Source organism: Ahaetulla prasina, chromosome 15 (assembly GCF_028640845.1).
Source record: "Ahaetulla prasina isolate Xishuangbanna chromosome 15, ASM2864084v1, whole genome shotgun sequence".
In the NCBI taxonomy this organism is placed as follows: Eukaryota; Metazoa; Chordata; class Lepidosauria; order Squamata; family Colubridae; genus Ahaetulla; species Ahaetulla prasina.
The window spans coordinates 16,319,649-16,336,012 of record NC_080553.1 but is presented as its reverse complement, the minus strand read 5'-3'; the positions used below and the strand labels follow the sequence as shown (position 1 = coordinate 16,336,012).

Below are 16,364 nucleotides of genomic sequence, written 5' to 3'. Positions count from 1 at the left end.
TTAATTTGGGGGCTGATCGCACCAGGACCCACTCAAGAAATACCCCACGTCTTGAGACTCTGGGGGGAATTGAAAAGAAAACGGAGGTCGCTAAAATCCACGGGGCTCATCTGAAGCCCAAATCATGACCTGCCAACCATGATCTCATCATGCAATATTGGCCCTTTGAGAATCTCGGAAGGCCGTTGAAACAACTCTCCAACTTGCACCTAGCATACTCAAGGCAGAGTTACTCCCAGTGTTCTGTCCTCCTCCGCCTCCGTCCGAATGATGGCTTAATTAGCGGGCATTATGAGCTCTGGCGGCAAAAGAGCCAGCGTCTGCCAAGAGCCCTCGTTATCTTCCACGACGCTGGTGAGTCACAAACTTCAGCTCTAGTCAATCAGTGGATTTGCCTGTTACAAAGAGACACACCAGCTCTGGCTGCCTTTTATATCCTGTGGGGTGTGGCTCCGTGACTCAGCACTTCCTAGGCCTGCCCCACTCCTGCTTCTGTTGTTCCCTCCTCTCCTGCCTACGAAACCTAGGGTCCAGCCAGGCCTGATTGCTGTCAGCTGGGTCTGCAGGCATGGCCTGGGGAGGGGGAAAGAGTCAGGGGATGGAGGCCTCATTATTTCTTCCATCTGGCCTTCTTCTGGCTCCTGGAGCTGAGCCAGGGGAGCCAGTGGTCCTGAGGTAAGTCCTGACGGCCCTTCCCCCTCACTATCCAAGTCATTATCTGGCAGCAGGGCCGGCTCAGCGGGGCAGAAACAACACCCGGTTTCTCTACCACGGTTCCCACCACCCCTGGACTAAGGAACCTCCTCCAGAAATACTCTGCCCCAACTTCCGCTCCAGGACCAGCCTGAAGTTCCAACATGCAGCACAAGCGCATCCATTACATCTTACAATTGTGACAAACAGGCATAGCATTTGCCGTCACGCACCGTACTGTAGCAGGTGGTTTCCCCCCTTCCGGAGTTACACAATTGTGTCTGTGCTAGCCTATGTTGAATCTCTCCAGTTAGCCATTTACAACGGAGCTGCTAACTGGAGCAAGCCAGCTGAGCAACGGGACAGCTCTTTGCGGCCAACTCACCACTGGACAGTGCAATGATTCCATGTAATTATTTAAAATAGTTTTTTTAAAAAAATCATGCTATAATTTTTGTCATTTGCATTTGATTTTGTCCTTCCTTTTCCATCCTTCCTTTATTTCTTTGATATTAATGTAATTCTTGTTTCCGTGCGAGTTGTCCTAGACCCGGCTTGGCTGTTCACCCAATACATCCAAGATCAGTCAAATCCTTACTGGCGGTCTCCGTGGAACGCCCAGCCTCCAAACTGTTTCCGTTTCCAAACAGTCCCCATTGGCTGACCTGTTACCACGTCTATTCCAGGCTATGAATATTCATACTCTGACACTGAAAGTCAAGCTAGAACTTCAGGATTAATTTTGCAAGGAAAGAAGGGAAGTTGGGGGGAACGGACAGACATCACGTTCTTTCGTTCACAGCTGTTTGTCTCTTGCTTCTCCAAAGTGGAAGGAACATTGAGGCATAAGGCAACCAAAGGTAGCAACAGCTCAAAAGGTGTTTGCATTTTACTCCACTTTGAAACTCGCTCGCAGCTGTTGTTGCAGGAATCTCTCCACTAGGACAGATGTCCTTACTGATTTTTTTTTTAAAAAAATAACTGCCTTGGAATTCAAGGTGGGAGACTGACCTGTTTTTACTGAGTTGGTCCTGTAAATACCGCTTGATGATCTCATTGTCAAAATTATAGTATTTTGTCCAATAGATGCGAATCTGCGTATAGTTCTCAATGAGCCAAAGCACTGTCCGGAAACCCTTTGCCGTGTCGAACTGCTCCTGTCCACTTCCTTGCTCCCAGGCGTAGACAGTTAGTAGCTCAAGGGCATACTTCGGGGGGAATGACTTCTCCTCAACCTGGGTTACACAGAAAAGCAGTTTAAATAAAACTCACTGCAGCATTTGAATGAAGAAGCCCAACAAAAGATAATCGATCCTTGACTACCTTATAAATAATTAGTACTGTTTTAAGACAGATACACTTAAACAGATTTTATTGAAGTCTGTTTTAAAATAGTGCTAGTTATCTAGTTTCCCCCCCAAAACATAAAACAGTGGCCGAGAAACAAAACTAAGGAAATGGATTGTGAAGTTCTAATAATGGAAGTCAAGAAGCACCAGGAAAAAAATGGGACATAGATTAAATATCAAAGAGACCACATGGATGTGGAGACTCTAGAAAGAGTGCAGAGAAGAGCAACGAAGATGATTAGGGGACTGGAGGTTAAGAACATATGAAGAACGGTTGCAGGAACTGGGCATGGCTAGTTTAATGAAAAGAAGGACAAAGGGAGACATGATAGGAGTCTTCCAATATCTCAGGGGCTGCCCCAAAGAAGAGGGAGTTAATCTATTCTCCAAAGCCCCTGAGGGTAGAACAAGAAGCAATGGGTGGAAACTAATCAAGGAGAGAAGCAACTTAGAACTAAGGAGAAACTTCCTGACGGTGAGGACAATTAATCAGTGGAACAGCTTGCCACCAGACGTTGTAGTTGCTCCATCACTGAAGGTTTTCAGATAGGTGGCTGTCCATAGGGTCTCTTGCTTGAGCAGAGGATTGGACTAAAAGACCTCTGAGGTCCCTTCCAGCTCTATTCTGAGTGATCAATCGATTGATTGCACTCTTTCTACAGCCTCAGTATCTTTTTTTTTATTATTATTATGGTGGCAGCCAAAATTGGATGTGATGATATTCATGAATGATAATGAAAAGAAGGACTAGGGGAGACATGATGGCAGTGTTCCAATCTCTCAGGGGCTGCCCCAAAGAAGAGGGAGTCAAGCTATTCTCCAAAGCACCTGAAGGCAGGACAAGAAGCAATGGGTGGAAACTAATCAAGGAGAGAAGCAACCTGGAACTAAGGAGAAATTTCCTGACAGTTAAGAACAATTAACCTTCAGAAGTTGTGGATGTTCATGAAATGGAGTGGTATACACAACTGCAAATATAGTACAATCGAGATACGAAAAAGATGCAAAGTTATATGGCTTTTATTTGGAGATGACAGAATTGGATGAGATACAGATGAGAAAATGATTAGAAAATTCTATAGTTATTTACTTGGCGTTAAATTAGAAGACAAACAAGTAAAAGAAACAATGATAGCGTGGGCAAAAAACTTTGGATATACCATAAGAGTTAGATAAATGGCAGCAATTATGGGAAAGAAATTATAAATTAACAATGGCTACAGCATATAAAGGGAACTTGTATAAATTGTTTTATAGATGTTAAATGTTTAAAGATAAACCAACTAAATGTTGGAAATGCCACCAGACACTGGCATCCTATGTGGTGGACATATCCAGAAGCGAGAAATTATTGGCAAAAAATTCGAATATGGTTAGAGAAAATGACACAGCAACATATTGATCTTAAACCGGAGCGGTTCTTGTTGGAGAAATTTAGTAAAGAAAATATATATTTGATTATACATGTAATAACGGCAGCAAGAATGCTACTTGCACAAAATTGGAAAGCAGAAAAAAAAAATCCTACAAAGGAAGAGGTAATAAAGAAAATATTAGAATGTGCAGAAATGAGTAGATTAACATTAGCAATTAAAGGGAAGGAAGAATCGGAGTATTACAACATATGGGGGCAATTTTATCAGATTGAATATAAATAATAAGCAATGTAAAAGTAAGAAATATGGGAAGAATATGTTGTAATACATTAAATTTAAATGTAAGAGGAAAGATAAATATGCATTCAGAAAATGATGATAAATGATGAATACGATGACACAAAATTTTTTGTACCCAGATGTTACACTGATTGATTAATGATGAATTGTTTGTTTAAAATAAAAATAAAAAAACTTTTTAAAAAAAGAAGTGGATGTTCCAACAAATCTCCATTACTCTATTGCAACAAAGATCAGAATCATACAACCTCCGGTATTCCTGGATAAAAGTGGAGCCTGGACTTAGAAGCAGCAGGAAAAAAAACGAATGTTAGAGACTCCTGAGGATGCGATGGATAGCCAAGAAAATGTTTAAAAGGAACAAATCAATTCAGGATGGTCATTCCAGGCATAAGTGGCCAGGTTCCCACGATTTATATTTTGGACCCATTAAGCAAAGACCCAACTTCCTGCAAAAGTCTTTAAACAATTATGGAAGGGAAGAGAAAGGAAAATGACTGGTACTGTGGTAGATGGGACATTAGCAAGGTTACTAATTTATCAACTGTAGCAGTGGTGAAATCCAAATTTTTTTACTACCGGTTCTGTGGGCGTGGCTTGGTGGGCGTGGCTTGGTGGGTGTGGCAGGAGAAATCTCCATTTCCACCCCATTCCAGGGGAAGGATATTGCAAAATCCCCATTCCCACCCCACTCTAGGGCCAGCCGGAAGTGATATTTGCCAGTGCTCTGAACTACTCAAAATTTCCGCTACCGGTTCTCCAAACTGGTCAAAATTTCTGCTACTGGTTCCCCAGAACCTGTCAGAACCTGCTGGATTTCACCCCTGAACTGCAGCGATTCCCTGAACAACTGTGGCAAGAAACATCATAAAATGGGGCAAAACTCACTTAACACATGTCTCAATGACAAAAATGTGGCCCTAAGTCAAGGACTGGCTGTATAGTATCCCAGAGCATTGAGGTGGGGCTGGGGGTGTTGTTTCCTAAGAAAGACTAACTCAGCAGCCCTCCTACAAACTCTCACTTGGGGGGGGGGGAACCAGATTCCATAAATTGGGACCCTGAATCCATTCTCCAGGTGACGGACCTCTTTGTACCATTGTTTCACAAGGCGGATGAGGCTCTTCAGCTTGGTGGGCCGGTCCACTATGAAATCCTTTTGCAGCTCCGTGAAGCAGGAAGAGAACTCGCTACTTTTGCCCGTGCGTATCAGATCGACGTAGGTCTGAGGATGAGGCCTGGAGCCGTTATATTGGCCTGTCAAGAGAAAGTTCAACCAGGTCTCAAAAGCCCTTTTGAAATTGTCCACCAAGCTGTGTGGACAAAAAATCTTACCCGATTTCTCCAGTGGGGAAAGGAACCAGAGCCCACTGTAACAGCATTGCCAAAAAGGCACTAAGAGTTGTTAACCTAATCTTGCGTAGCTTCTTCTCCGGTGATATTGTACTGCTAACTAGAGCATACAAAACCTTTGCTAGACCAATTCTCGAATACAGCTCATCTGCCTGGAACCCGCACTGCATATCGGACATAAATACGACCGAGATATTTCACGAGAAGAGTCCTCCACTCCTCTGCCCACAATAAAATACCTTATGTCACCCGACTTGAAATTTTGGGCTTAGACAACTTAGAACAACGCAGACTTTTGTCTGACCTAAGTGTAGTACATAAAATTATCTGCTACAATGTCCTACCTGTCAATGACTACTTCAGCTTCCACCAGAACAGTACATGAGCACACAATAGATACAAACTCAAGGTAAACCGTTCCAAACTCGATTGCGGAAAATACGACTTCAGCAACAGAGTGGTCAATGCCTGGAACGCACGACCTGACTCTGTGGTTTCTTCCCCAAACCCCCAAAACTTTTACCTTAGACTGTCTACTGTTGACCTCACCCCATTCCTAAGAGGTCTGTAAGGGGCGTGCATAAGCGCACCCGCGTCCCTACCGTCCCTGTCCTACTGTCCCCATTTATTTGTATCCATTTCCTGTATTCATGATCCTGTTTATACTTATACCCATTATCTAATACATGCTTGACAAATAAATAAATAATAAATAAATTAAACCGTCAACTGCTTCGGAAAGGCAGGTCTAAGCAGGAGCTCCTTTTCTCCTCTAGGAAAGAAATCCCTGGGATTGGGACCCTGAATCCATTCTCCAGGTGACGGACCTCTTTGTACCATTGTTTCACGAGGCGGATGAGGCTCTTCAGCTTGGTGGGCCGGTCCACTATGAAATCCTTTTGCAGCTCCGTGAAGCAGGAAGAGAACTCGCTACTTTTGCCCGTGCGTATCAGATCGACGTAAGTCTGAGGATGAGGCCTGGAGCCGTCATATTGGCCTGTCAGGAGAAAGTTCAACCAGGTCTCAAAAGCTCTTTTGAAATTGTCCACCAAGCTGTGTGGACAGAGAATCTTACCCGATTTCTCCAGTGGGAAAAGGAACCAGAGCCCACTGTAACAGCATTGCCAAAAAGGCGCTAAGAGTTGTTACCCTAATCTTGCGTAGCTTCTTCTCCGGTGATATTGTACTGCTAACTAGAGCATACAAAACCTTTGCTAGACCAATTCTCGAATACAGCTCATCTGCCTGGAGCCCGCACTGCATATCGGACATAAATACGACCGAGATATTTCACGAGAAGAGTCCTCCACTCCTCTGCCCACAATAAAATACCTTATGTCACCCGACTTGAAATTTTGGGCTTAGACAACTTAGAACAACCCAGACTGTTGTCTGACTTAAGCGTAGTACATAAAATTATCTGCTACAATGTCCTACCTGTCAATGACTACTTCAGCTTCCACCAGAACAGTACATGAGCACACAATAGATACAAACTCAAGGTAAACCGTTCCAAACTCGATTGCGGAAAATACAACTTCAGCAACAGAGTGGTCAATGCCTGGAACGCACGACCTGACTCTGTGGTTTCTTCCCCAAACCCCCAAAACTTTTACCTTAGACTGTCTACTGTTGACCTCACCCCATTCCTAAGAGGTCTGTAAGGGGCTGTGCATAAGCGCACCAACGTGCCTACCGTCCCTGTCCTAATGTCCCCTTTTATTCGTACCCGTTTCCTGTATTCCTGATCCTGTTTATACTTATACCCATTATCTAATACATGCTTGACAAATAAATAAATAATAAATAAATTAAACCGTCAACTGCTTCGGAAAGGCAGGTCTAAGCAGGAGCTCCTTTTCTCCTCTAGGAAAGAAATCCCTGGGATTGGGGACCCCTGTTTTAAAGCAGAGGTCCCCAATCTTTCGGACCTCGGGGACCACTAAATTCATAATTTAAAATCCCATGGACCACTAATATGATCCGCCTAATGACCAGCTGGGTGGGCGTGGCTAGGTGGTCATGTGACTGGGTGGGGGTGGCCAACTCAATGTCACTCACATCGAGGGGTGCCTCGCCAGCCTCTACTCGCCCCTCCCCTCCCAGCCACTCCTCGTCTGCCCGCCCGGGCTCCTTAGGGCCCCAACAGGAAGCAGTTTTTGGAGCTAAGCAGCCACCATGAGAAAGAGTTGGCAAAACTCTGGGCCTCTGGTGGTTCAGTCTGCTAAGACAGTCTTTTATTAACACAGCTGCTTGCAATTACTGCAGGTTCTAGTCTCACCAGGCCCAAGGTTGACTCAGCCTTCCATCCTTTATAAGGTAGGTAAAATGAGGACCCAGACTGTTGGGGGGGCAATAAAGTTGACTTTGTATATAAATATACAAATAGGATGAAGACTATTGCTAACATAGTGTAAGCCGCCCTGAGTCTTCGGAGAAGGGCGGGATATAAATGCAAATTAAAAAAAAACAACCCAGCTCAGTTCAAATTGGATTGGACAGAAAAGAAGGCTCAGCAGAAGCACCTCACTGAGGAATAGGAGCATAGGCTTTCCAAGCAGAGGGAAGACCTGGGGGAGTGCAAGGCCAGGGACCGGTGCCTGGAGGCTCAGCGGGCTGAGATGGTCAGCCAGTTCCAAGCCATGAGGCAGTCCCACTGGAACGAGGCCCTCCGGCTCTTTGCCACCAGCGGCTCTTCCCTCCAGCCTTCGCCCAAAGTCCCACACCAGGAGGCTGAAGCAGACCCCAAGTTGGAATTTCTGCCCCCCTCTGATCTGCACAAAAAGACCCTGAAGGGGGAAACTCTCTGCAGCAACTCAAACATTCATTGCATATATGAACGGGGCCATAGTTTGAGGACCCCTGGTTTAGTGCAATATAAAAAATGCAAATAATTTTCCATGGACCACCAGTTGGTGACCTCTGTTTTAAAGGACAAGCAGGCTTCAGTGGTCTCCATGGCTCTGGTGTTCCCTGCCCAACCCTAGCTGGAGTGGTGGGGTGAAAAGACCGGGGGGGGGGCTTTCCTTGCTCAGGAAGAAAACCCACCTAGGGCATCGTAGGCTGGCAGGACATCAAATTCAATGGAATCCTGTGACTCTTTTGAATATAACTCGAATTGGAGCACACGAGGATTGGACCACTTGGACTTCTTAAAGAAAACTTCCAGATTCAGCAACTCCTGGCATTCATCGAGCCGCCTTTCGATCTCCTGAATGATCTCCATCCGATTGTTTTCCTGGTCTGTGAAACTTTCGAAGGTGTTCAAGAACAGCACCAGATCAGCATCTGACCCGTTTTTCATGGATGTGCCTTTCCCCAGCGATCCTCCCTGAGAAAGGAAGAAAGGGATAGTTTCACGTAGTAAGTCCCCTGGGGCGTCTGCACCAAGGGATACATAATAATAATAACCTTTATTGTCATGGCACAACGTATGTACAATGAGATTGGTGGCTCCCTCTGTGCGTACAAACACACCCAACACAACTCACAGTGGAAACAGGAAATCTCTAACCCAATAAACCATACCCTGTTTCCCCGAAAATAAGACCTCCCCTGATAATAAGCCCAATCCGACTTTTGAGAGCGTGCGCTAAAATAACCCTCCCCAAAAATAAGCCGACCCTGAAAATATTTAAACGCATATGCAGCCGGTCCCCGCCATTTCCTCTGGTTAGGGTTAGGGAGATAGAGCTGGAAATCTGGTAAAGACACCAAGAGGAGCCCCGTCTTTGCTCCAGGCGCCCCAAAATAATAAGACCTCCCTGAAAATAAGGCCAAGCGCTTATTTCAGGGTTCAAAGAGTATAAGACAGTGTCCTATTGCACCAAGGTGAACACGTTACACATTGCGCCGGGCCTGCAAGTCTATTGTACTAAGTAGTTATGATGTTATTTATTCCACTTATGACTGTATGACTGTAACTTTGTTGCTGGCAGTCCTTATGATTTATATTGATATACTGACCATCAATGGTGTTATAAATGTTGTACCTTGATGAAGGTATCTTTCCTGGTTAGTACTGGCTACTCAGGAGGTGACGCGAGGCTGGCTCCAGGGGATTACAAATGCTTCTTTGCGGGAGGGGGTCTTTCCCGCGGCCTTGAAAGAGGCAGTGGTGAGACCCCTCCTCAAGAAGCCTTCCCTGGACCCAGCTGTTTTAGGGAACTACCGGCCAGTCTCCAATCTTCGCTTCACGGCGAAGGTTGTTGAGAGTGTGGTGGCATGTCAGCTACCCCAGTACCTGGATGAAGCTGTCTATCTAGACCCGTTCCAGTCCGGCTTCCGGCCGGATACAATCGGAGACAGCTTTGGTCGCACTGGTGGATGATCTCTGGAGGGCCAGGGATAGGGTTACTCCTCTGCCCTGGTCCTATTAGACCTCTCAGCGGCTTTTGATACCATCGACCATGGTATCCTGCTGCGCCGGTTGGAGGGTTGGGAGTGGGAGGCACCGTTTATCGGTGGTTCTCCTCCTACCTCTCTGATCGGCATGACGGTGTTGACAGGGGGCAGAGATCGACTCAAGGTGCCTCATGTGTGGGGTGCCGCGGGGTCGATTCTCTCACCCTCCTGTTCAACATCTATATGAACGCTGGGTGAGATCATCAGTGGCTTTGGGGTGAGATACCAACTGTCGCTGATGATACCCAGCTGTACTTTTCCACCCGGGCCACCCCAGTGAAGCTGTCAGTGCTGTCCCGGTGTCTGGAAGCCGTGCAGGTCTGGTGGCTCAGTCTGCTAAGACAGTCTGTTATTAACAGCAGCTGCTTGCAATTACTGCAGGTTCAAGCCCCACCAGGTCCAAGGTTGACTCAGCCTTCCATCCTTTATAAGGTAGGTAAAATGAGGACCCAGATTGTTGGGGGGGGCAATAAGTTGACTTTGTAAATATACAAATAGAATGAGACTATTGCCTTACACACTGTAAGCTGCCCTGAGTCTTCGGAGAAGGGCGGGATATAAATGTAAACAAAACAAAAAAAATGAGGACCCAGATTGTTGGGGGCAATAAGTTGACTTTGTATATAAATATACAAATAGGATGAAGACTATTGCTTGACATAGTGTAAGCCGCCCTGAGTCCTTCGGGAGAAGGGCGGTATACAAATTAAAATATTATTATTATTATTATTATTATTATTTTCTTTTATGTACACTGAGAGCATATGCACCAAGACAAATTCCTTGTATGTCCAATCGCGCTTGGCCAATAAAAAATTCTATTCTATAAAAAAAAATTCTATTCTATTCTAGTTATGATGTTATTTCGCATTCAGGTGTCTGACAGTCCACGGAGAGAAACTGTTCTTCAGCCTGTTTGTGTGGCTGGCTATGCTTCTGTATCTCCTTCCCGATGGTAGGAGGGTAAAGAAGTGGTAAGGAGGGTGTGAGTCATCCCTCCTTACCACTTCTCACCCTTCTGAGGCAGAGAGCCCTAGCGATCTCATCTAGTAGTATCAGGGGACAGCCCACGATAGTTTGTGCTGTCCTCACCACCCTCTAATGTTTTTCTATCCGTGGCTGTCCAGCCAGCGTACCACACTGTAATCAAAGGTGGGATTCATTTACCTTCCCTACCAGTTGACAAATGTAACCACCCACCTGCTCCTCTGTGCATTGCACACAAAGGTTGTTTGGAGTTCACAAAAGAGATTAAACCAGACTCCAGTGATAAACCCAACAGTTTCCACTAACAAACTTTTTCTTATCTGGAGCCAGTTTCCATCTTGTTAAATAAGTTTAGAAATGTTGAATGCCCGTTTTATCAGTGGCTAACTAGCAGAAACAGAAGTTAGACATTTGGAAGCATAAAAGAACGACAGATTACAAAAGGAAGGTACGCTAAAATAGATAAGGAAATACTGTTGTTATTATTATGTGATCCTTATTCATGTTATGAATATTACTGTTACTATGACGACTACTGTTTCTCAAAATCCACTGTATTCAGACAACGCCCTGCTTATGTAGACAATGAATTTTCTTTATATTTAATATTTAAAAAAAAAACACAGCTCAGTTCAAATTGGATTGGACAGAAAAGGAGGCTCAGCAGAAGCACCTCACTGAGGACTAGGAGCATAGGCTTTCCAAGCAGAGGGAAAACCTGCGGGAGTGCAAGGCCAGGTAGTGCAAGGCTCAGCTGGCTGAGATGGTCAGCCAGTTCCAAGCCATGATGCAATCCCATTGGAACGAGGCCCTCCGGCTCTTTGCCACCAGCGGCTCTTCCCTCCAGCCTTCGCCCAAAGCCCCACACCAGGAGGCTGAAGCAGACCCCAAGTTGGAATTTCTGCCCCCCTCTGATCCGCACAAAAAGACCCTGAAGGGGGAAACTCTCTGCAGCAACTCAAACATTCATTGCATATATGAACGGGGCCATAGTTTTGAGGACCCCTGGTTTAGTGCAATATAAAAAATGCAAATAATTTTCCATGGACCACCAGTTGGTGACCTCTGTTTTAAAGGACAAGCAGGCTTCAGTGGTCTCCATGGCTCTGGTGTTCCCTGCCCAACCCTAGCTGGAGTGGTGGGGTGAAAAGACGGGGGGGGGGGCTTTCCTTGCTCAGGAAGAAAACCCACCTAGGGCATCGTAGGCTGGCAGGACATCAAATTCAATGGAATCCTGTGACTCTTTTGAATATAACTCGAATTGGAGCACACGAGGATTGGACCACTTGGACTTCTCAAAGAAAACTTCCAGATTCAGCAACTCCTGGCATTCGTCGAGCCGCCTTTCGATCTCCTGAATGATCACCTTCCGATTGTTTTCCTGGTCTGTGAAACTTTTGAAGATGTTCAAGAACAGCACCAGATCAGCATCTGACCCGTTTTTCATGGATGTGCCTTTCCCCAGCGATCCGCCCTGAGAAAGGAAGAAAGGGATAGTTTCACGTAGTAAGTCCCCTGGGGCGTCTGCACCAAGGGATACATAATAATAATAACCTTTATTGTCATGGCACGTATGTACAATGAGATTGGTGGCTCCCTCTGTGCGTACAAACACACCCAACACAACTCACAGTGGAAACAGGAAATCTCTAACCCAATAAACCATACCCTGTTTCCCCGAAAATAAGACCTCCCCTGATAATAAGCCCAATCTGACTTTTGAGAGCGTGCGCTAAAATAACCCTCCCCAAAAATAAGCCAACCCTGAAAATATTTAAACGCATATGCAGCCGGTCCCTGCCATTTCCTCTGATTAGGGTTAGGGAGATAGAGCTGGAAATCTGGTAAAGACACCAAGAGGAGCCCCGTCTTTGCTCCAGGCGCCCCAAAATAATAAGACCTCCCTGAAAATAAGGCCAAGCGCTTATTTCAGGGTTCAAAAAGTATAAGACAGTGTCCTATTGCACCAGGGTGAACACGTTACACATTGCGCCGGGCCTGCAAGTCTATTGTACTAAGTAGTTATGATGTCATTTATTCCACTTATGACTGTATGACTGTAACTTTGTTGCTGGCAGTCCTTATGATTTATATTGATATACTGACCATCAATGGTGTTGTAAATGTTGTACCTTGATGAACGTATCTTTTCTTTTATGTACATTGAGAGCATATGCACCAAAGACAAATTCCTTGTGTGTCCAATCACACTTGGCCAATAAAAAATTCTATTCTATAAAAAAAAATTCTATTCTATTCTAGTTATGATGTTATTTCGCATTCAGGTGTCTGACAGCCCACGGAGAGAAACTGTTCTTCAGCCTGTTTGTGTGGCTGGCTATGCTTCTGTATCTCCTTCCCGATGGTAGGAGGGTAAAGAAGTGGTAAGGAGGGTGTGAATCATCCCTCCTTACCACTTCTCACCCTTCTGAGGCAGAGAGCCCTAGCGATCTCATCTAGTAGTATCAGGGGACAGCCCACGATATTTTGTGCTGTCCTCACCACTCTCTAATGTTTTTCTATCCGTGGCTGTCAAGCCAGCGTACCACACTGTAATCAAGAGGCGGGATTCATTTACCTTCCTTACCAGTTGACAAATGTAACCACCCACCTGCTCCTCTGTGCATTGCACACAAAGGTTGTTTGGAGTTCACAAAAGAGATTAAACCAGACTCCAGTGATAAACCCAACAGTTTCTACTATCAAACTTTTTCTTATCTGGAGCCAGTTTCCATCTTGTTAAATAAGTTTAGAAATGTTGAATGCCCATTTTATCAGTGGCTAACTAGCAGAAACAGAAGTTAGACATTTGGAAGCATAAAAGAACGACAGATTACAAAAGGGAGGTACACTAAAATAGATAAGGAAATACTGTTGTTATTATTATGTGATCCTTATTCATGTTATGAATATTACTGTTACTATGACGACTACTGTTTCTCAAAATCCACTGTATTCCGACAACGCCCTGCTTATGTAGACAATGAATTTTCTTTATATTTAATATTTTTTTAAAAAAAAACCCGGAGAGGGAGAAAAAGGGAACGTTAAAAGCTAATAAACCTAAACACCAGAAAACAAATAAAAACACAAAGTATCTACGTTAGTTAACAAATTGCAAAACCCAGGTCGTTTGTTTGCCTCTCAGACAGCAGACCTATTCTTGAATACAGCTCATCCGTCTGGAACCCATACCACATCTCTGACATTAATACAATCGAACGCGTCCAGAAATATTTTACTAGAAGAGTTCTTCGCTCCTCTGAAAACAACGAAATACCTTATACCACCAGGCTTGAAATCTTGGGATTAGAAAACTTAGAACTCCACCGACTTCGACAAGACCTGTGTTTAACACACAGAATCATCTATTGCAATGTCCTTCCTGTTAAAGACTACTTCAGCTTCAGTCGCATTAATACAAGAGCAAACAATAGATTTAAACTTAATGTCAACCGCTTCAAACTTGATTGCGGAAAATATGACTTCTGTAACAGAGTTGTTAACGCTTGGAACTCACTACCTGACTCCATGGTCTCTACTCAAAACCCCAAAATCTTCAGCCAAAAACTCTCTACTATTGACCTCACCCCATTCCTAAGAGGACTATAAGGGGCGTGCATAAGAGCACAAAAGTGCCTACCGTTCCTGTCCTATTGTTCCCTTCATTATATCAAGAATATTTCAGGACACACACACACCCCAAAAAAACCCCCTCTCTAAGTCAGGATAGCTTCCTAGTCTTTCCCAACACCGTCTCCCTTCCCTGGGCAGACTCTCTCCTCCCCTCCTCTCCAGCTCCATTCCAGGCACCTGCCTGCCCATCATCCTCCGCTCACCTTCACCACCTTCAGCACCTTAATATCTCTCCTGGGCCTATCCTGGAAGCAGGTCGCCTTAAGAAACTCGCAGATGGAGTGGATGGCTCGCCGTGCCTTTTTCAGAAACTCCTCGCTGGGCTGCAGGTAGTCATTGTGGAACTTGTCCAGCTGCCACGATCCGAAGGAGCCGAGAGAGCCCATGGCCAGAGCAGTGGAGTGGACTTTCAATGCAACCCTCCACTAAAGCCCAGATTGCTCACTGGCTTTCTGTTTCTCCTCCTTCGGACCAGTTTCATTTCCCTGGCAGGAAACTGGAGGGTGGAGCTGGCAGCGCTTGGAGGGCCCAGCAGGGGTTGGAAAAGGGGCGGCTGGAGAGGGAGGGAAGGAGGGATGGAGGAGGCGCCTTCCTGCTCATTTTATTCACTTACTTTTTTTTTTTTTTAATTTAATTTTATCAATCATCTATAAGATAACAGGTAAAAAAGTCTGTGGTTGTCTGTACACCGCCCTGAGTCCTTCGGGAGAAGGGCGGTATAAAAATCTAATAAAATAAAAAATAAAATAAATAAATAAAAGTCAAGTATCCAAAGATAAACCACGTGAGCCTGGGGAATGCTGCCACGGTCGTAAGTGTGAAAAACGGCCATAAGTCACATTCTACGGTGCCCCGTTGAAACTTCCTTCGAAGGGTAAGCTGTTGTAAGTCGAGAACTACCTGTAGTGCCGAGCGTGTACAAATGTTTTTTTGTTAAAAAAAAATATTTTTATTTTTTAAATTTTTTTTAAAAAAAAATATATTTTTTTTGTCCTATTGTTTCCTTTCGTTATATCCAATTAATATAGTTATTACATACGCATACTTATATACATGCTTATATATTGTATAGTTGTGTTTTTTTAATTCAAAAGTTTTACAGAAAATTTCCCCTTCCCCCCTTTCCCTCCCTCCCTTCACAACCCCTCCCCCGACTTCCCGGAATGAGCACAAGGTATAGTTAAAAATAAAACAAACATATGCTAAAAAATTTTCGTCCCAACTTAATTATACCCCTACAGTCATCAGTTCCTAACTTCCCCCGAAAACAAACAAAAATAATACATCATAATCATTCAAAAACAGTCTGATAACTCTTAGTCTGATATGTACTTTGAATATAGTCAATCCATTTTTTCCATTCCTTTAAGTATCTTTCTTGCGTATTGTCTTTCAAAAAGGCTGATATCTTCGCCATCTCAGCCAAATTGGCAACTTTCAATATCCATTCTTCTGTTGTAGGTAGTTCTTTTTCCTTCCAGTATTGTCCTATTAGTAATCTTGCTGCTGTTATATATATTGAATAGTTATTTCATGCTTATGCTTATATATACTGTGTGACAAAATAAATAAATAAAATAAAAATATAAAAAAAGAAAATTCCTAACGTGAGTGACCACTAGATGGCAGCAGCGAGACACAAACGCTTCTAATGCTTATTCTGAAATTAATTACTGGCATCTTTTATATAGAGAGCAAGGAGAAGAAGGAGAGACCGGCTTGAAAGATACAGATACAGATTAACAGAGCTGGAAGGGACCTGGTAGGCCATCTAGTCCAACCCTCCTGCCCAAGCAGGAGACCCTACACCATTTCTAACGGATGGCAGAAATTTCACGCTGCAGACCTGGAATCCAGAGCTGAAGAAGCTTCCTGGATGAGAAGCGAAACGCCTTCAAAGAAAAAAAAAATCAGAAAGTCCAGTTGCCTCTTGATAAAGAGGGTTTCGGGACAACCCTGACCTGGACGGCTGAGAATCTCCAGAGACAATTAACTGCAACCTGAATTAGCTCAGCCCATCATACGCTTTCAGAGTAGAGAGTTCAAATTTCCAGCTTTGCTCCTGGGGAGCTTAACTGGACACAGATAAATAGGAAGTTCCAGAGAGAAAGGTCCCATATTAACGCCTTGGTAAGGCCACACTTGGAATACGGCGTCCAGTTTTGGGTGCCACGATGTTAAAAAGATGTGGAGACTCTAGAAAGAGTGCAAAGAAGAGCAAGAAAGAGGATTAGGGGACTGGAGGGTAAAACATATGAAGAACGGT

The 16,364-nt window shown here is 44.4% G+C and overlaps 1 protein-coding gene across 1 annotated transcript in view; it reads right to left on the bottom strand.

Annotated features, from left to right (window-relative positions):
• Nucleotides 1–14,606, bottom strand: part of LOC131185860 (2'-5'-oligoadenylate synthase 3-like) — a 31,992-nt gene extending 17,386 nt beyond the window's left edge. The window contains exons 1-6 of the mRNA XM_058158792.1: nt 14,302–14,606; nt 11,654–11,936; nt 10,676–10,683; nt 8,120–8,402; nt 4,806–4,975; nt 1,705–1,928 (exon numbers count right to left, since the gene is read on the bottom strand). Coding sequence (XP_058014775.1) covers nt 1,705–1,928; nt 4,806–4,975; nt 8,120–8,402; nt 10,676–10,683; nt 11,654–11,936; nt 14,302–14,484 — 1,151 coding nt within the window. The 5' untranslated portion in view covers nt 14,485–14,606. The remainder of the gene's footprint in view (nt 1–1,704; nt 1,929–4,805; nt 4,976–8,119; nt 8,403–10,675; nt 10,684–11,653; nt 11,937–14,301) is intronic.
• Between the last annotated feature and the right edge of the window lie 1,758 nt (nt 14,607–16,364).